Source organism: Somniosus microcephalus, chromosome 6 (genome assembly GCF_052327205.1).
Source record: "Somniosus microcephalus isolate GS21.2 chromosome 6, FLI_Smic_1.0, whole genome shotgun sequence".
Classification (NCBI taxonomy): Eukaryota; Metazoa; Chordata; class Chondrichthyes; order Squaliformes; family Somniosidae; genus Somniosus; species Somniosus microcephalus.
The window spans coordinates 191,024,839-191,046,294 of NC_140992.1; the positions used below are offsets into that span (position 1 = coordinate 191,024,839).

Consider the following 21,456-nt stretch of genomic DNA (forward strand, 5'->3'; position numbering starts at 1 on the left):
AGACAGGGAGACGCAGACACTGAAACCCATTTGCCCAGACAGGGAGACACAGACACTGAAACCCAGTCACCCAGACAGCGGGGGAGACATAGACACTGAAACCCATTCGCCCAGACAGGGAGACACAGACACTGAAATCCATTCGCCCAGACAGGGAGACTGTGGTAAACCACTGTCATACCTGTCTAAGTGTATGTGTATTCCACTAGGTACAGGTCTGGACATGCCTCGGCTGACTCCTCCCACTATTCCAGGTATATAAGTGACTACCTCCCAGTCCTTTAGTATTCTGGACGGGTCGACCACTCGAGACAAGACCTTCATTCTTTAGTTAATAAAAGCCTGATTGTTACTCGCTCAACCTCAGTCTTTTGAGTAATTGATGGCGCATCAGAGACACAGACACTGAAACTCATTCGCCCAGACAGGGAGACACAGACACTGAAACCCAGTCACCCAGACAGGGGGGGGAGACACAGACACTGAAACCCAGTCACCCAGACAGGGGGGGGGAGACACAGACACTGAAACCCAGTCGCCCAGACAGGGAGACACAGATACTGAAACCCATTCGCCCAGACAGGGGGGGAGACACAGACACTGAAACCCATTCGCCCAGACAGGGGGGGAGACATAGACACTGAAACCCATTTGCCCAGACAGGGAGACACAGACACGAAAACCCATTCGCCCAGACAGGGAGACACAGACACTGAAACCCATTCGCACAGACAGAGAGACACAGACACTGAAACCCATTCACCCAGACAGGGGGGGGGGGGAGACACAGACACTGAAACCCAGTCACCCAGACAGTGAGACGCAGACACTGAAACCCAGACACCCAGACAGGGAGACGCAGACACTGAAACCCAGTCAACCAGACAGGGAGACACAGACACTGAAACCCATTCGCCCAGACAGGGAGACACAGACACTGAAACCCATTCGCCCAGACAGGGAGACGCAGACACTGAAACCCATTCGCCCAGACAAGGAGATGCAGACACTGAAACCCATTCGCCCAGACATGGAGACACAGACACTGAAACCCATTCGCCCAGACAGGGAGACACAGACACTGAAACCCATTCGCCCAGACAGGGAGACACAGACACTGAAACCCATTCGCCCAGACAGGGAGACACAGACACTGAAACCCAGTCGCCCAGACAGGGAGACACAGACACTGAAACCCAGTCACCCAGACAGGGAGATGCAAACACTGAAACCCATTCGCCCAGACAGGGAGACACAGACACTGAAACCCATTCGCCCAGACAGGGAGACACAGACACTGAAACCCATTCGCCCAGACAGGGAGACACAGACACTGAAACCCATTCGCCCAGACAGGGAGACACAGACACTGAAACCCAGTCGCCCAGACAGGGAGACACAGACACTGAAACCCATTCGCACAGACAGAGAGACACAGACACTGAAACCCATTCACCCAGACAGGGGGGGGAGACACAGACACTGAAACCCAGTCACCCAGACAGTGAGACGCAGACACTGAAACCCAGACACCCAGACAGGGAGATGCAGACGCTGAAACCCATTCGCCCAGACAGGGAGACACAGACACTGAAACCCAGTCACCCAGACAGGGAGACGCAGACACTGAAACCCAGTCAACCAGACAGGGAGACACAGACACTGAAACCCATTCGCCCAGACAGGGAGACACAGACACTGAAACCCATTCGCCCATCGAGGGAGACGCAGACACTGAAACCCATTCGCCCAGACAGGGAGACGCAGACACTGAAACCCATTCGCCCAGACAGGGAGATGCAGACACTGAAACCCATTCGCCCAGACATGGAGAGACAGACACTGAAACCCATTCGCCCAGACAGGGAGACACAGACACTGAAACCCAGTCGCCCAGACAGGGAGACATAGACACTGAAACCCATTCGCCCAGACAGGGAGACACAGACACTGAAACCCATTCGCCCAGACAGGGAGACACAGACACTGAAACCCATTCGCCCAGACAGGGAGACACAGACACTGAAACTCAGTCACCCAGACAGGGGGGGAGACACAGACACTGAAACCCAGTCACCCAGACAGGGAGACACAGACACTGAAACACATTCATCCAGACAGGGGGGGAGACATAGACACTGAAACCCATTTGCCCAGACAGGGAGATGCAGACACTGAAACCCAGACACCCAGACAGGGAGACGCAGACACTGAAACCCATTCGCCCAGACGGGGAGACACAGACACTGTAACCCATTCGCCCAGACAGGGAGACGCAGACACTGAAACCCAGTCACCCAGACAGGGAGACGCAGACACTGAAACCCAGTCACCCAGACAGGGAGACACAGACACTGAAACCCAGTCACCCAGACAGGGAGACACAGACACTGAAACCCAGTCAACCAGACAGGGGGGGAGACACAGACACTGTAACCCATTCGCCCAGACAGGGAGACGCAGACACTGAAACCCAGTCACCCAGACAGGGAGACACAGACACTGAAACCCATTCGCTCAGACATGGAGAGACAGACACTGAAACCCAGTCACCCAGACAGGGAGACACAGACACTGAAACCCATTCGCCCAGACAGGGGGGGAGACACAGACACTGTAACCCATTCGCCCAGACAGGGAGACGCAGACACTGAAACCCAGTCACCCAGACAGGGAGACACAGACACTGAAACCCATTCGCTCAGACATGGAGAGACAGACACTGAAACCCAGTCACCCAGACAGGGGGGGAGACACAGACACTGAAACCCATTCGCCCAGACAGGGAGACGCAGACACTGAAACCCATTCGCCCAGACAGGGAGACACAGACACTGAAACCCAGTCACCCAGACAGGGGGGGAGACACAGACACTGAAACCCATTCGCCCAGACAGGGAGACGCAGACACTGAAACCCATTCACCCAGTCAGGGAGACACAGACACTGAAACCCATTCACCCAGACAGGGAGAAACAGACACTGAAACCCATTCGCCCAGACAGGGAGACACAGACACTGAAACCCATTCACCCAGACAGGGAGAAACAGACACTGAAACCCATTCACCCAGACAGGGAGACACAGACACTGAAACCTATTCACCCAGACAGGGAGAAACAGACACTGAAACCCATTCACCCAGACAGGGAGAAACAGACACTGAAACCCATTCACCCAGACAGGGAGACACAGACACTGAAACCCATTCACCCAGACAGGGAGAAACAGACACTGAAACCCATTCACCCAGACAGGGAGACACAGACACTGAAACCTATTCACCCAGACAGGGAGAAACAGACACTGAAACCCATTCACCCAGACAGGGAGAAACAGACACTGAAACCCATTCACCCAGACAGGGAGAAACAGACACTGAAACCCATTCGCCCAGACAGGGAGACACAGACACTGAAACCCATTCACCCAGACAGGGAGAAACAGACACTGAAACCCATTCACCCAGACAGGGAGAAACAGACACTGAAACCCATTCGCCCAGACAGGGAGAAACAGACACTGAAACCCATTCACCCAGACAGGGAGACACAGACACTGAAACCCATTCACCCAGACAGGGAGAAACAGACACTGAAACCCATTCGCCCAGACAGGGAGAAACAGACACTGAAACCCATTCGCCCAGACAGGGAGAAACAGACACTGAAACCCATTCACCCAGACAGGGAGACACAGACACTGAAACCCATTCGCCCAGACAGGGAGAAACAGACACTGAAACCCATTCACCCAGACAGGGAGACACAGACACTGAAACCCATTCGCCCAGACAGGGAGATGCAGACACTGAAACCCATTCGCCCAGACAGGGAGACGCAGACACTGAAACCCAGTCGCCCAGACAGGGAGACACAGACACTGAAACCCATTCGCCCAGACAGGGGGGGAGACACAGACACTGAAACCCATTCGCCCAGACAGGGAGATGCAGACACTGAAACCCATTCGCCCAGACAGGGAGACGCAGACACTGAAACCCATTCACCCAGACAGGGAGACGCAGACACTGAAACTCAGTCACCCAGACAGGGAACCACAGACACTGAAACCCATTCGCCCAGACAGGGAGACACAGACACTGAAACCCATTCGCCCAGACAGGGAGACACAGACACTGAAACCCATTCGCCCAGACAGGGAGACACAGACACTGAAACCCATTCGCCCAGACAGGGAGACACAGACACTGAAACCCATTCGCCCAGACAGGGAGACACAGACACTGAAACCCATTCGCCCAGACAGGGAGACACAGACACTGAAACCCATTCGCCCAGACAGGGAGACGCAGACACTGAAACCCAGTAACCCAGACGGCGGGGGGGAGACACAGTCACTGAAACCCAGTCGCCCAGACAGGAAGATACAGACACTGAAACCCATTCGCCCAGACAGGGAGACGCAGACACTGAAACCCATTCACCCAGACAGGGAGACGCAGACACTGAAACCCAGTCACCCAGACAGGGAGACACAGACACTGAAACCCATTCGCCCAGACAGGGGGGGAGACACAGACACTGAAACCCATTCGCCCAGACACGGAGACACAGACACTGAAACCCATTCGCCCAGACAGGGGGACACAGACACTGAAACCCAGTCACCCAGACAGGGGGGGAGACACAGACACTGAAACCCAGTCACCCAGACAGTGGGTGGAGACACAGACACCAACATCCATTAATTCAAACAGGGCTCAACAGTTCCTAAAATAAAGAAAAGACTTGCATTTATATAGCGCCTTTCAGAACCTCAGGACATCCCAAAGTACCTTACAACCAATGAAGTACTTTTGAAGTGTAGTCACTGTTATAATGTAGGGAAATGTGGCAGCCAATTTGCACACAGCAAGGTCCCACAAACAGCAATGTGATAAATGACCAGATAATCTGTTTTAGTTAAATTGGCTGAGGAATAAATATTGGCCAGGATACAACATCGGGAGCACTGCCCTGCTCTTCTTCAAATAGTGGCATGGGATCTTTTAAATCTACCAGAGAGGACACGCGGTTTAACATCTCATCCAATAGACGGCACCTCCGACAATGTAACAGTCCCTCAGTACTGCACTGGATATTTGTTACTTTTCATGCAGTACCTCGGGTTTACTCAATTATAAGCTATATAGTTGCTCTATTGTTCAGTTGGTGTTTTATTGGTGTAATTTTCATACTTTCTTTCTACTGATAGTCAGAACATTGCCTCTCCCCTTTAGCTACTTCTAAACTTAAAGAGGCTGGGACATCAGACAAGTGGTTGGCCCCCAACTCCAGTAAACCAGTCTCTCCTTGGAAGTTTACTGATTGGTGCTCTCTTCCCCATCCAAAGAAATGCAGCCACTGATTGGTGCATTGGTGATTGGGCAAACCCACCACTTGGTGTGATACTGCGCCAAACAGACCGGAATGATCCAGCTTTGATTCCTGCTCTGTGTCAGGTTAGCTGAAGTGACGCAGGGCAGCAGTAGAGATGCTACAATTGGCCTTGATGACACGAGGTTAGCCGAAGGACAAAGATAAGCCAGGGTTCCCACTCCTGATTGCTATACGTTGACCTCTCTCCAATAGGAAGCACATGTGTGTAGGCATGAGGGAAGGACTGGATCAGGCTCAGTTGCAACATACACCACAGTTAAACAATCTAACACTCACAGTCTGGGCTCATACATGGGGGGGAGGGGAGGGGGAAGAGAGGAGAGGGGTCGCCAACACCTGGCAAATTGTATGAGTCATCATCTTCAGGAGAGGATGGGGGAAAACTAGGGGCAAGAAGAGCCAGTTGTTGAAAGAGCAAGCAAGAGCATGCCACTCCCACAGTTGCAAGTCTTGTCACAGTTATACCATTTGCCCCCATGCCCCCATAGAGAGGTCTCTCCCCCTTTCCAGACCACTCCTGTTCCTTGTAGTTTGAGATTTGCACTTTAAGTCCTGCCTATGCCCAACAGATGCTGTAGTGTTTTCAGCCCAGCCCCTCCACCTGCCTTCTCCATATCCCGAGGGCTGGACTCTTCGTACTTTCTTTGACTCGGTTCTTTTATTAAATGTTGTTGTAAATTTCAAGGCAACTGTTGCTGAGATCAAGATCCCAGCATTCCTGGCTGAGCTACAGAACCTGTCTTCTCGCATGCAACAGTTTGAGGCAATGTACAAACAGAAACTGTACCATCCACTCAACTTCTGGACCCTCCGCTGGGAGCTGAAGCAGCTCAGCTCAGACATTGCAAAGGCACAGAGCGTTCCCTCACCAAACACCAACTTACTTCACAAGATCTCCTCCGAGGTGAGATAAATTAGATTTATTTATGTATTTATAGTAAAATTGCCACATGCGAGTACTGTGATCGCGGGACTCGGATGGCGATGGTTGAGACTATGACCTCAATTTTAGTCCCCCCTTGCCCAGTGAGAATGGTGCGTGGGAGTGGTTAAGATTAGGTCGAATCCACTTACCGGCCTGAGGTCACTTTGTTCCTGCCCGGCGCCATTTCATCTTTACCAGCTTTCAAGTCGGCCGAGGCTCCCGCTACAGGCAAGCGGGGGCCTACTTTAAATGCAAAAGTTGCGGCCTATTGACGTCATCGGTGCCGCAATGCGATTTTAGCGTCGCGTCGGGGGGGTCCAAACTGTGCAGAACTACAGCAGGAGGTGTCGACTGGCCTGAAGAGACAAAGGTAAGTTTTGCAGAAGTGCTCCCCCCACCCCCACAAAGAGTCCTTGGGCCTCCACAGCCCCGGCCTTACCGCTCCCTTGCCACGCTGCCGAAGCCCTTGCCCAGTGCAGAGGTTATGCCAATGACCGTTCCTTTGGGTCCCCAGCATCCTAACGACCCGATTTCCCGCTCCCACCCGCCAGCCCTGACGCCAGTCATGCCGATTTCGGGCGGGAGACAGTGCAGGAATATTTAAATGAGGCCCAGATGTTAAAACGGCCTGAGCCTCATGCTGAGAGCCTCAGCCTGGCCCGAACACGTCTCCCAGTAAAAATCAAGGCCTATGACTTTCTGTGGGAAAGCAGGCATATAACAGGCCTTCTCAATATCCAGCAGGCGACCCAGCCAGGCCTCACAAACTGTGGTGGGCCGCCTTAGCTGGCCTGGCTCGATCACTAGCATCATGAATACCCCCAATTAATTCATCATGTGAGGTCAACAGCTTGTTACCTTCCATCTGAGCCCACAGGAGTGAATTACTGACTTCCTGATTTCATGTCATGAATTATTCTTCAATGGCCAATTGCTCCATGCTGAGTTTTCCACTTGCATCGCTGCAGTAAAACCAACATAGTCAAAAGGGTAAGATATTCAACATAAGTTTTTTTTTAAATGCTGTGATATTAAATGCATCAGTTTTCTCAATGGAGCCAACTGGTGATGCTAGGCTGGGATGCCATGGTCCCCATCTCTGCAATCCATCTATCATAGCTGTGAGTTTCTCATTTTCCAGTGTCATCTGGTGAGGGGTCTCAATGTAATTGAGCCTCTTTCTTAGTGGGAGAGAACTGACATTCCCCAGCCAGCTCTTCGAAAGCGAGCTGCTGCCTGCTCCTCACAAATCAGTGTTGGGTTGCAGGCCATTGTAGGAAAATACTAAGATTTTTCTTCTCCTCCTCTTGTGTTTCTGATTCACTCTCCTTATCAACTGCCTGTGCTCTCATCCTCTTTCTACTTCTCAGATCTGTCTTCCTTTTTGCACTCACCTGTCCCCTCTCCTCCTAATCCTCTTTGTTTCCAGCTCATAAACAGGTTACCTATTACCCCTAATAGTAAACAGGCTGCCTATTAACCCTAATAATAAACAGACCGTCTAATGAATTCCATTTGTGTTCCAGCTGCTTGATGCCCGCCTCAATGTGATGAACTTGCAGCAGTATGACAAACACAACCTACTGTCCATGAAAGACCACTTGAAGAAAATGAAGAACCATCTGGAGAGCTTCTCGGTCTACGGCAATTTAAACATTGGTGAGGTTACATACATCAGTTTCACCTACTAGTTACCAAGACCACCTTCACCTTGTTACCCTAACAACAGTAACCTTTAATACTAGCCATATTCATTTTAAATTAAATTGTTTGAACAACATTTAATTCTTTTACGTAAAGGTTTGTATGAATGATGATGGAACACTCGCACCTTATAAAATATCTCAGTAATTCCTAAATGCAATGCAGGGGGTGTTACTGGCCAATACAGACCAGACTCAACCCCTTGTCTTCATTGAGTTAGCTGAGCCCAGCCCGGGATGTAGTGAAGACAGTATAATTGCATTGATCTACTCAAGGTAGGGAACGAAGAATCGGCCAGGATTCCTGCTCCTTATTATCCAGTCAGTCCTGATGCAAAGTTTTCGAGTGTTTAGACAATGGGTGGTGATAAGACTAGGCTCACCCCTTCCTATCTCTGTAACCTCCTCCAGCCCTACAACCCTCTGAGAATTCAGCGTGCCTCCAACTCTGGCCTCTCATGCATCCCTGACTTCCTTCACCCCATCATTGAGGACCATGCCTTTAGCTGCCTAGGCCCGAAGCTCTTGAATTCCCTTCCTAAAACTCTCCACCTCTCTCTCCTCCTTAAGACCCTCCTTTAAACTCAACTCTTTGACCAACCTTTTGGTCACCTGTCCTAATATCTCCTTCTTGCCTGTTTCAATTTTTGTCTGATTACACTCCTGTGCAGTGCCTTGGGACATTTTACTACATTAAAGGTGCTATATAAATGCACGTTGTTGTTGGCGGAGTTGCTTCCCATATAACCTGTAATCGCCTATTGTCTACATTCACACATGAAAAATGGCCACCTGGGGGTGAAACCGGAGGACTGCTGACATCGGTACCCCAGATCATTATAATAGTCATTCAGGGGCACAAATGTAATGCAAGGTTTTCCCAGTGGGAGTCATCGGCTTTGGGAAAGCTGCTTTCATATGGTTCTTTTACTCTGAATTTCAAGTGGCCAGAACCAATGAGCTGACTCCTAGGATTTATGCTGTTCAGCATGTTTTTTGTAGCCTGGCAGCTGACTCTTAGTGACAGTTTGACCTGGTTGCTGGGCTTCCAGAATCCAAAGTAAAAGAACAGCATAAAAGCAGATGGAACTAGGGAAAATTCGAGGAGGGAAAAAAGTCACTGCAGTAATCAGTATGCGTGTTTTAAAAAAAAATTACAATGAATGCTCTTGGGTGACTGGAGTCCAATGACGGGACTGAAGACTGGCAGTGATGGAACAATATGAAAACTGCAAAGTGAAAAACACACCTACAGGGCATCGTACGTGAGATTTCAGTCTGACTGATACAGCAACAAACTCAAGGTCAGGAGACTCCTCAATTAGTGTTTAATGCAATATATTCTCTCACACTACACATCAGCAGGACATTTTTTCATTCATAAAGACAGCAGCAATGACCTTCTCACCCAATATGGTTAGAAACCATTTAGATAACGTACACTGTTCTTTTAGCTATTTCATCAAGAGAGAATAAATTGCAGCAACACACTGATCAGGCATAAAGTAGTTATTATAGTGATAAATCACAGCAGATGCCATGTTGATGAATAAAAGAACACATGAAAATGTAATGCTTTTGCCATTGATTCAGTCCGTAAAGGCAGTGTGCAACTGAGCCTCAAGGATCAGAAGAACCAAGATTCAGTTCCCAGACTATTCTAAGTTAACTGGTCAACAACAACAACTTGCATTTATATAGCGTCTTTAACATAGTAAAACATCCCAAGGTGCTTCACAGGAGTGTAATCAGACAAAAAATAACACTGAGCCAAAGAAGGAGACATTAGGACAGGTGGTAGGTTTTAAAGAGGGTCTTAAAGGAGGAGAGGTTTACGGAGGGAATTCCAGAGCTCTCTGACGTGGCAGTAAGGTTGTACAACTAGCCTCAGCAGCCTGGACTAGAGAGGCAGATCAAATGATCTTCTCCCTCCTGATTGCTATCCAGTGATCTACATTTGAAAGTGTGTGTGTGAATAACCAGCGAGGTCCTGAGGAGACACCTGGGCTCAGTTGCGATGCTCCCCAGTCTAATGGTCTGCCAAAACTCACCGTCTAGGATCGCACGTTAAGAATGGCCACTTGGATGAGGTAGCAGAAGATTGTTGGTTCCCGTGTCCTAGTTGTACACCAGCAGGAATCAATGCCTTGAGGAGAGGAGGAGGAGGGGAGAACGTTGGTAAAAATGTAATTTCTGAGGAACTGTAAATAGAGACAGGGAGATGTAATCCCCAGATCATTATAATAGTCATTCAGGGGCACAAATGTAATGCAAGGTTTTTCACAGGACAATGAGGGTGGCCCTCAAACATTAATGCATTTTTCAGCTCCTACGCAAGAAGAATTAACTCTGATTGTTAGGATGGGAGGTGGCTAAAGTCTGATGGGAATGATGGGTTGAGTAGGATAGGAAATGATGGGATGGGGGTTGAATGTGGTGGAAATGATAGGGTGGGGGTTGAGTAGGATGGGAAATGATGGGATGGGGGTTGAATGTGGTGGAAATGATGGGGTAGAGGTTGAGTAGGATAGGAAATGATGGGATGGGGGTTGAATGTGGTGGAAATGATAGGGTGGGGGTTGAGTAGGATGGGAAATGATGGGATGGGGGTTGAATGTGGTGGAAATGATGGGGTAGAGGTTGAGTAGGATGGGAAATGATGGGGTGGGGAGTGAATGTGGTGGAAATGATGGGGTAGAGGTTGAGTAGGATGGGAAATGATGGGGTGGGGAGTGAATGTGGTGGAAATGATGGGGTGGGGGTTGAATGTGGTGGAAATGATAGGGTGGGGGTTGAGTAGGATGGGAAATGATGGGATGGGGGTTGAATGTGGTGGAAATGATGGGGTAGAGGTTGAGTAGGATGGGAAATGATGGGGTGGGGAGTGAATGTGGTGGAAATGATGGGGTAGAGGTTGAGTAGGATGGGAAATGATGGGGTGGGGAGTGAATGTGGTGGAAATGATGGGGTGGGGGTTGAGTCGGATGGGAAATGATGGGGGTGGGGAGTGAATCTGGTGGTAATGATGGGGGTGTGGGTTGCATCTGATGGGAATGATGGAGGTGGGTTGAGATTGATGGGAAACAACAGGAAGGGGTTATTCCCTTTATTGACTCTGATTAAAGAAACATCCTTCAAAACAGTTTCAAAAGAAAATCCAACTCTAATTAATTGTGTTCCTTGTAGGAAATTGTTCTGGAGGAATTTTACGCAACATTAGTGAGCCGGTAGTGGCACAACTCAACCCATATGGCGCATCATACCATTACGGAGCCTGGGGCATGGACTCAATGCCTGGAAGCTCGGAATTATACTGGGTTATGGCGCTGCTGTCTTCCAATATTTATGGAAATGCGATCCGAACCTACACTTCTTACAAAAACTTCCTCACGGCAAAGTCCAACATTGATATTACGGTGAAACCATCATTCACCACCGCCAATTCGATACAGGGTCCAGGGGCCGTGGTTTACAATGGCTCTCTGTATTATAACTGTTATAACTCTGGGCAAATGTGCAGGTTTGAGATAAAGAAAAATGACATCACAAATGTAGTTCTTCCCAATGCTGGCTATGGAAACAAGTTCCCTTACTGTTATTATAGCTGCTATGGTCACACAGATATAGATTTTTCAGTGGATGAAAATGGGATGTGGGTTATTTATGCCACTGAAGAGAATTATGGCAATATTGTACTAAGTAAAATAAACAGCAATAGCTTGGCTGTGCTGCAGACCTGGAAAACCAAGCTCTTTAAAAAAGCAGTAACCAATGCCTTTATGGTCTGTGGGGTGCTTTATGCCACGCGATATGCCAGTGCTAATGAAGAGGAGATATTTTATATGTTTGACACAATCACTAACCAAGAGGCCAAAAATCTCAATATTCGGTTTGTCAAATACTCTCCAAACGTGGCGAACCTCCACTACAACCCAGTAGATAGGAAGCTCTACCTTTACAACGACGGCTACATGATAGCATATGAGCTCCTCTTTTACTAAAGGGTGCAGGTTAATCATTTCTCTCCCTCCATATTTACCAAAGTAAGGATTTCATGCAATTAAAATACATTTACTGTAACTACACCCAACATTGTTAGAATGTCCTAGGTAAACTGAGTACACAAGGAATGGTTTGTTACCAAACATTAAAGGTTTAAGAGGAAGGGTCTTGGAAACAAGCATTGATGTTAAGATTTTATAGTCTGCATAATGTGCATAATCGTGGTAAAAAGAGAAAAAGAGAATTTAAGGCCTTAAATTTACAACCTCACCTGATGTATTCACTGCTCATTACCATAATGATGCAAAAGGTTTGATTGGCAGCCTCTAGGACACGCGAGGGTGAGGAAGAAGCCAGTTCCTGGCAAAATGTGATTATATTCTTCTCTTTACCCTCTAGTTGATCCACCATTTCTCCCTCTCTGCAATATAAGGTGTTAAGAGAATGTGATACGTTGAAGCTTGGCATATGGTTTCGTTTACGCGATATGATTTGATGCAGTGTTCCATGATGTGAAGTAGCTCACAAGTTAGCAATTTGTGAGTTCTGCACATGAAATTGAAATGTATACATGACTCAAATTGCCTTGCTTGACTGTATCTAAAATGGAGCCTGGTGAAGCAGGCCTAATTATGTATGGTAATGAGATGGTTTCCAGCATGATGTATCGGGATGATCTGCAGCGTGCCACATGGCCTGGGTTGTACCTCTTTGAATAACCTGCTTTTTTATGCCTGAATAAACTACTTTTGTTAAATCTAACTGCATCTGCAACTCTAGTCAAACTCGATAACAAAAGAGTTCCATTCCTAAGGTAGATGCTAGTAGTAAGAAAGAAGAAAAAACTTGCATATATATAGTGCTTTTCACAACCTCAGGACATGACATCCCAAAGTGCTTTAAGGGCAAATAAATACTTTTGAATGGTAGTTAATATAGGAAACACAGCAGCTAATTTGAGCACAATAAGGTCCCACAAACAGCAATGTGATAGTGACCAAATAATCTGTTTTTTAGTTGGTTCAGCATATTGGCTAGGATACCGGGGAGTACGCCCCTGCTTTTCTTTGAAATAGTGCCATAGGTTCTTTTACGTCCACCTAAGAGGGCATACGGGGCCTCGATTTAATGTCCCATCCGAAAGACGGCACCTCCAACATTGCAGAACTCTTTCAGTACTGCACTGGAGTGTCAGCCTAGATTTTTGTGCTGAAGTCTCTGGAGTGGGACTTAAACCCACGACCTTCTGACTTGAGGCGAGAGTGTGACCAACTGAGTCACCGCTAACCCCTGAAGAGGAGTAGAAGTAGAACCCATTCCGTAATATTACGCAACAGTCAGAGCAGTAGCTTAGCACGGTAGGCAGCACGGTGGCATAGTGGTTAGCACTGTTGCCTCACAGCGCCAGGGACCCGGGTTCAAATCTGGCCTCGGGTGACTGTCTGTGTGGAGTTTGCACATTCTCCCTGTGTTTGCGTGGGTTTCCTCTGGGTGCTCTGGTTTCCTCCCACAGTCCAAAGATGTGCGGGTTAGGTTGATTGGCTATGATAAATTGACCCTTAGTGTTAGAGGGATTAAATACGTGGGGTTACGGGATAGGGCTTGGGTGGGATGGCTGTCGTGTAGGGACCGGGTGCTAGGGTTTGGATGATCAGCCATGATCTTGTTGAATGGCGGAGCAGGCTCGAAGGGCCGAATGGCCTACTCCTGCTCCTATCTTCTATGTTTCTATGTTAATGCAATAGAAACAGAAAATACTGGAAATACTCAGCAGGTCAGGCAGCATCTGTGGAGAGAGAAACAGAGTTAACATTTCAGATCGATGACCTTTCGTCAGAACTGGAAAAAGTTAAGAGATGGAACAGATTTTAAGCAAGTGCAGGGGCAGGGAAGGGGGGGGAGGGGAGGAAAGAACAAAAGGGAAGGTCTGCGATAGGGTGGAAGGCAGGCGTGATTGAATGACAAAAGGGATTATAGTACAAAACAAAAGAAGATGGTAATGGGACAAGTAAAGAAACAAAAGATGAGTCTAGAAGAGGTGTAAATGGGAGTGGCAGAAACATCACAGCTGCCATGTGAAAAAAGTAGGGGCAGAGGTTATAGTCTGAAATTGTTGAACTTGATGTTGAGTCCAGAAGGCTGTAAAGTGCCTAATAGAAAAGAGGAGGTGCTGTTCCTCAAGCCTACATTGAGCTTTGTGGAACAGTGTAAGAGGCCGAGGACAGAGTGCAGAGAGCTGGCACGGGCTCGACAGGCCAAATGGCCTCCTACTGTGCTATAATGATTCTATGATTCAGAGAGGTCAGAGTGGGAATGGAGCAGAGAATTAAAGTGACAGGCAACTGGAAGCTCAGGGTCACACTTACGGACTGAACAGAAGTGTTCCGCAAAGCGGTCACCCAATCTGCGTTTAGTCTCCCCAATGTAGAGGAGACCACATCGTGAGCAGCGACTACAGTATACTAAATTGCAAGAAGCTGTTTCACTTGGAAGGAGTGTTTAGGGCCCTGGACAGTAGGAAGAGGTAAAAGGGCAGGTGTTGCATCTTCTGCGCTTGCACGGGAAGGTGCCGTGGGAAGGGGAGGGGGTGTTGGGGGGTGATTGAGGAGCGGACCAGTGTGTCTCGGATGGTACAGTCCCTCCGGGATGCTGGGAGGGGAGGGGAAGCTGTGTTTGGTGGGGGGCTCCCGCTGGAGGTGGCGGAGGATGATCCATTGAATGTGGAGGCTGTTGGGGTGAAAGGTGAGGACAAGAGAAACTCTTATCATTATTCTGGGAGGGAGGGGAAGGGGTGAGAGCAGAAGTGCAGGAAATGGAATGGACACAGTAGAGGGGAATCCTTGGTTGAGGAAGACATATTGGAAGCACTAGTATGGAAGGTGGCGTCGTCATAACAGATGCAAAGGAGACAAAGAAACTGGGAGAATGGAATAGTCTTTACAGGAAGCGGGGTGGGAGGAATTGTAGTCCAGGTAGCTGTGGGAGTCAGTGGGCTTATAGTGTATCTTTGTTGATAGCCTAGCCCCAGAGATGGAGACAGAGAAGTCGAGGAAGGGAAGGGAAGAGTCGGAGATGGACCATGTGAGGGTGAGGGAAGGGTGGAAATTGGAAGCAAAGTGAATGAAATTTTCTAGTTCAGGAAGATAGCAGGAAACGGCACCGATAGTCATCAATGTACCGGAAAAAGAGGTGAGGGAGGGGACCCGAGTAGCTTAATGTAAGTGGCCGCAGATGATTTCTGGGAGAATACTTTATCGAAAACGAGTCGGAAATTCTTTGGAGGTTCCGCCGATCTCCCACTGTAACTCCAGTGGGAAACTGCTTGACATTTCCGGAAGTTTCCTCATTGCTTCATAAGAGGCAGAATCTCCGTCCATCTTTTACAAGGCAGATGCCGGTCGAGGCAGAGCCACAGGCAGCAACTCCACTCCCTATGCTGGAGTTCCTGCTCTGCAGGCTCCAGTGGGACCCGGAGGCTGGTACGCTGAGTGAGTGGATGCCTACCGGCTTCCATAGGGGCTATGGTCCCCACCGATAGGGTCCGGATCCAGGCAAGTGGCCCAAACTCCCAATGACCACGATTCTTTTTATAAAACATTTTTTGTAGATCAGCCTCCTTGCTCAGTGGCCCACTGGGATCAGCACAGGGGCATGCATCCTCCATGCACAAGTGCCAGAGATGCGCCTAAAGTGGTGCTTGTGCTCACTTGGCCCACATGCAAATAAGGTGCCAGTCCTCCGACCCTGCATATTCCAGTGGGGTCAGCACTGGGAGGCACCGTTGGGCACAATCCTTGCGTAATGGGTCTCTGGTCTGATCCATTCGAAAAAAAACTTTAAAAAAAAATCATTCATGGGATGTGGGCATCGCTGGCAACAATTTAGTGCCCATCCCTAATTGCCCTTGAGAAGGTGGTGGTTAGTTGTCTTCTTGAACCGCTGCAGTCCATGTGGTGAAGGTACTCCCATAGTGCTGTTAGGGAGTTACAGGATTTTGACCAAACGATACAGTTCAGTCAGGTTGGTGAGTGACTTGGAGGGGAACTTGGAGGTGATGGTGTTCCCTTGTGTCTGCTGCCCTTGTCCTTCTAGGCAGTAGAGGTCGCGAGTTTGAGAGGTGCTGTCTAAGAAGCCTTGGCGAGTTGCTGCAGTGCATCTTGCAGATGGTCCTGGATGGTGTCGAGCTTCTTGAGTGTTGTTGCAGCTGCACTCATCCAAGCAAGCAGAGAGCATCACACTCCTGACTTGTGTCTTGTAGATGGTGGAAAGGCTTTGGGGAGTTTGGAGGCGAGTTACTCGCCGCAGAATATCCGGCTGGATTACCAGGATTACTAGGAGTTGCAAGTAGGATATCAAAATGCTACACCTATTACTACTAGTTACATATAGATTATCAGTGAGTTATAATTATTACTGTTGGTTATGAGCAAATGAGTGTTACCAGTATTACTATTAGTTATCGGTGCTTTTTCAGTGAGTTGCTATTAGTTACTCGTGGAATCAAAATTCTGCCTACCTCGGCTTCACCCATGTGAATCCCTCCCCCGCCGTTGGATTCCCCTCTTAGCCGCCCTTGCTTTCCCCACTCTTGCCTGCCCTCGCTTTGCCCACTCTTGCCCGCCTTCGCTTTCCCCACTCTTGCCCGCCCTCGCTTTCCTCACTCTCGCCCGCGCTCGCTTTCCCCACTCTCGCCCGCGCTCGCTTTCCCCACTCTCGCCCGCGCTCGCTTTCCCCACTCTAGCCCGCGCTCGCTTTCCCCACTCTCGCCCGCGCTCGCTTTCCCCACTCTCGCCCGCGCTCGCTTTCCCCACTCTCGCCCGCGCTCGCTTACCCCACTGTCGCCCGCCCTCGCTTTCCCCACTCTCGCCCGCCCTCGCTTTCCCCACTCTCGCCCGCCCTCGCTTTCCCCACTCTCGCCCGCGCTCGCTTTCTCCACTCTCGCCCGCGCTCGCTTTCCCCACTCTCGCCCGCGCTCGCTTTCCCCACTCTCGCCCGCGCTCGCTTTCCCCACTCTCGCCCGCGCTCGCTTTCCCCACTCTCGCCCGCGCTCGCTTTCCCCACTCTCGCCCGCCCTCGCTTTCCCCACTCTCGCCCGCCCTCGCTTTCCCCACTCTCGCCCGCGCTCGCTTTCCCCACTCTCGCCTGCGCTCGCTTTCCCCACTCTCGCCCGCCCTCGCTTTCCCCACTCTCGCCCGCGCTCGCTTTCCCCACTCTCGCCCGCCCTCGCCTTCCCCACTCTCGCCCGCCCTCGCTTTCCCCACTCTCGCCCGCCCTCGCTTCCCCACTCTCGCCCGCCCTCGCTTTCCCCACTCTCGCCCGCCCTCGCTTTCCCCACTCTCGCCCGCCCTCGCTTTCCCCACTCTCGCCCGCCCTCGCTTTCCCCACTCTCGCCCGCCCTCGCTTTCCCCACTCTCGCCCGCCTTCGCTTTCCCCATTCTCGCCCGCGCTCGATTTCCCCACTCTCGCCCGCGCTCGCTTTCCCCACTCTCGCCCGCGCTCGCTTTCCCCACTCTCGCCCGCGCTCGCTTTCCCCACTCTCGCCCGCCCTCGCTTTCCCCACTCTCGCCCGCCCTCGCTTTCCCCACTCTCGCCCGCGCTCGCTTTCCCCACTCTCGCCCGCCCTCGCTTTCCCCACTCTCGCCCGCCCTCGCTTTCCCCACTCTCGCTTTCCCCGCTCTCGCCCGCCCTCGCTTTCCCCACTCTCGCCCGCCCTCGCTTTCCCCACTCTCGCCCGCCCTCGCTTTCCCCACTCTCGCCCGCCCTCGCTTTCCCCACTCTCGCCCGCCCTCGCTTTCCCCACTCTCGCCCGCCCTCGCTTTCCCCACTCTCGCCCGCCCTCGCTTTCCCCACTCTCGCCCGCGCTCGCTTTCCCCACTCTCGCCCGCCCTCGCTTTCCCCACTCTCGCCCGCGCTCGCTTTCCCCACTCTCGCCCGCGCTCGCTTTCCCCACTCTCGCCCGCGCTCGCTTTCCCCACTCTCGCCCGCGCTCGCTTTCCCCACTCTCGCCCGCCCTCGCTTTCCCCACTCTCGCCCGCCCTCGCTTTCCCCACTCTCGCCCGCGCTCGCTTTCCCCACTCTCGCCCGCGCTCGCTTTCCCCACTCTCGCCCGCGCTCGCTTTCCCCACTCTCGCCCGCGCTCGCTTTCCCCACTCTCGCCCGCCCTCGCTTTCCCCACTCTCGCCCGCGCTCGCTTTCCCCACTCTCGCCCGCCCTCGCTTTCCCCACTCTCGCCCGCGCTCGCTTTCCCCACTCTCGCCCGCGCTCGCTTTCCCCACTCTCGCCCGCGCTCGCTTTCCCCACTCTCGCCCGCGCTCGCTTTCCACACTCTCGCCCGCCCTCGCTTTCCCCACTCTCGCCCGCCCTCGCTTTCCCCACTCTCGCCCGCGCTCGCTTTCCCCACTCTCGCCCGCCCTCGCTTTCCCCACTCTCGCCCGCGCTCGATTTCCCCACTCTCGCCCGCGCTCGCTTTCCCCACTCTCGCCCGCGCTCGCTTTCCCCACTCTCGCCCGCGCTCGCTTTCCACACTCTCGCCCGCCCTCGCTTTCCCCACTCTCGCCCGCCCTCGCTTTCCCCACTCTCGCCCGCGCTCGCTTTCCCCACTCTCGCCCGCCCTCGCTTTCCCCACTCTCGCCCGCCCTCGCTTTCCCCACTCTCGCCCGCGCTCGCTTTCCCCACTCTCGCCCGCCCTAGCTTTCCCCACTCTCGCCCGCGCTCGCTTTCCCCACTCTCGCCCGCGCTCGCTTTCCCCACTCTCGCCCGCGCTCGCTTTCCCCACTCTCGCCCGCGCTCGCTTTCCCCACTCTCGCCCGCCCTCGCTTTCCCCACTCTCGCCCGCCCTCGCTTTCCCCACTCTCGCCCGCGCTCGCTTTCCCCACTCTCGCCCGCGCTCGCTTTCCCCACTCTCGCCCGCGCTCGCTTTCCCCACTCTCGCCCGCGCTCGCTTTCCCCACTCTCGCCCGCCCTCGCTTTCCCCACTCTCGCCCGCGCTCGCTTTCCCCACTCTCGCCCGCCCTCGCTTTCCCCACTCTCGCCCGCGCTCGCTTTCCCCACTCTCGCCCGCGCTCGCTTTCCCCACTCTCGCCCGCGCTCGCTTTCCCCACTCTCGCCCGCGCTCGCTTTCCCCACTCTCGCCCGCGCTCGCTTTCCACACTCTCGCCCGCCCTCGCTTTCCCCACTCTCGCCCGCCCTCGCTTTCCCCACTCTCGCCCGCGCTCGCTTTCCCCACTCTCGCCCGCCCTCGCTTTCCCCACTCTCGCCGGCGCTCGCTTTCCCCACTCTCGCCCGCCCTCGCTTTCCCCACTCTCGCCCGCCCTCGCTTTCCCACTCTCGCCCGCCCTCGCTTCCCCACTCTCGCCCGCCCTCGCTTTCCCCACTCTCGCCCGCCCTCGCTTTCCCCACTCTCGCCCGCCCTCGCTTTCCCCACTCTCGCCCGCCTTCGCTTTCCCCACTCTCGCCCGCCCTCGCTTTCCCCACTCTCGCCCGCCCTCGCTTTCCCCACTCTCGCCCGCCCTCGCTTTCCCCACTCTCGCCCGCCTTCGCTTTCCCCACTCTCGCCCGCGCTCGCTTTCCCCACTCTCGCCCGCGCTCGCTTTCCCCACTCTCGCCCGCGCTCGCTTTCCCCACTCACGCCCGCGCTCGCTTTCCCCACTCTCGCCCGCCCTCGCTTTCCCCACTCTCGCCCGCGCTCGCTTTCCCCACTCTCGCCCGCCCTCGCTTTCCCCACTCTCGCCCGCGCTCGCTTTCCCCACTCTCGCCCGCCCTCGCTTTCCCCACTCTCGCCCGCGCTCGCTTTCCCCACTCTCGCCCGCGCTCGCTTTCCCCACTCTCGCCCGCCCTCGCTTTCCCCACTCTCGCCCGCCCTCGCTTTCCCCACTCTCGCCCGCCCTCGCTTTCCCCACTCTCGCCCGCCCTCGCTTTCCCCACTCTAGCCCGCCCTCGCTTTCTCCACTCTCGCCCCCGCTCGCTTTCCCCACTCTCGCCCGCGCTCGCGTTCCCCACTCTCGCCCGCGCTCGCTTTCCCCACTCTCGCCCGCGCTCGCTTTCCCCACTCTCGCCCGCGCTCGCTTTCCCCACTCTCGCCCGCCCTCGCTTTCCCCACTCTCGCCCGCGCTCGCTTTCCCCACTCTCGCCCGCCCTCGCTTTCCCCACTCTCGCCCGCGCTCGCTTTCCCCACTCTCGCCCGCCCTCGCTTTCCCCACTCTCGCCCGCCCTCGCTTTCCCCACTCTCGCCCGCGCTCGCTTTCCCCACTCTCGCCCGCGCTCGCTTTCCCCACTCTCGCCCGCCCTCGCTTTCCCCACTCTCGCCCGCCCTCGCTTTCCGCACTCTCGCCCGCCCTCGCTTTCCCCACTCTCGCCCGCCCTCGCTTTCCCCACTCTCGCCCGCGCTCGCTTTCCCCACTCTCGCCCGCCCTCGCTTTCCCCACTCTCGCCCGCCCTCGCTTTCCCCACTCTCGCCCGCGCTCGCTTTCCCCACTCTCGCCCGCCCTCGCTTTCCCCACTCTCGCCCGCGCTCGCTTTCCCCACTCTCGCCCGCGCTCGCTTTCCCCACTCTCGCCGGCGCTCGCTTTCCCCACTCTCGCCCGCCCTCGCTTTCCCCACTCTCGCCCGCCCTCGCTTTCCCCACTCTCGCCCGCGCTCGCTTTCCCCACTCTCGCCCGCGCTCGCTTTCCCCACTCTCGCCCGCGCTCGCTTTCCCCACTCTCGCCCGCCCTCGCTTTCCCCACTCTCGCCCGCCCTCGCTTTCTCCACTCTCGCCTCCGCTCGCTTTCCCCACTCTCGCCCGCGCTCGCTTTCCCCACTCTCGCCCGCGCTCGCTTTCCCCACTCTCGCCCGCCCTCGCTTTCCCCACTCTCGCCCGCGCTCGCTTTCCCCACTCTCGCCCGCCCTCGCTTTCCCCACTCTCGCCCGCCCTCGCTTTCCCCACTCTCGCCCGCCCTCGCTTTCTCCACTCTCGCCCCCGCTCGCTTTCCCCACTCTCGCCCGCGCTCGCGTTCCCCACTCTCGCCCGCCCTCGCTTTCCCCACTCTCGCCCGCGCTCGCTTTCCCCACTCTCGCCCGCCCTCGCTTTCCCCACTCTCGCCCGCCCTCGCTTTCCCCACTCTCGCCAGCCCTCGCTTTCTCCACTCTCGCCCGCGCTCGCTTTCCCCACTCTCGCCCGCCCTCGCTTTCCCCACTCTCGCCCGCGCTCGCTTTCCCCACTCTCGCCCGCGCTCGCTTTCCCCACTCTCGCCCGCCCTCGCTTTCCCCACTCTCGCCCGCCCTCGCTTTCCCCACTCTCGCCCGCGCTCGCTTTCCCCACTCTCGCCCGCGCTCGCTTTCCCCACTCTCCCCCGCGCTCGCTTTCCCCACTCTCGCCCGCGCTCGCTTTCCCCACTCTCGCCCGCCCTCGCTTTCCCCACTCTCGCCCGCGCTCGCTTTCCCCACT

General features: G+C 53.8%; 1 protein-coding gene across 1 annotated transcript in view; it reads left to right on the forward strand.

The window, feature by feature from the left end:
* LOC147116281 (olfactomedin-4) overlaps nucleotides 1–12,794 on the forward strand; it is a 30,521-nt gene extending 17,727 nt beyond the window's left edge. Inside the window, exons 3-5 of the mRNA XM_085991073.1 lie at nucleotides 6,088–6,306; nucleotides 7,854–7,986; nucleotides 11,217–12,794. Coding sequence (XP_085847199.1) covers nucleotides 6,088–6,306; nucleotides 7,854–7,986; nucleotides 11,217–12,031 — 1,167 coding nt within the window. The 3' untranslated portion in view covers nucleotides 12,032–12,794. The remainder of the gene's footprint in view (nucleotides 1–6,087; nucleotides 6,307–7,853; nucleotides 7,987–11,216) is intronic.
* Nucleotides 12,795–21,456: the final 8,662 nt, after the last annotated feature.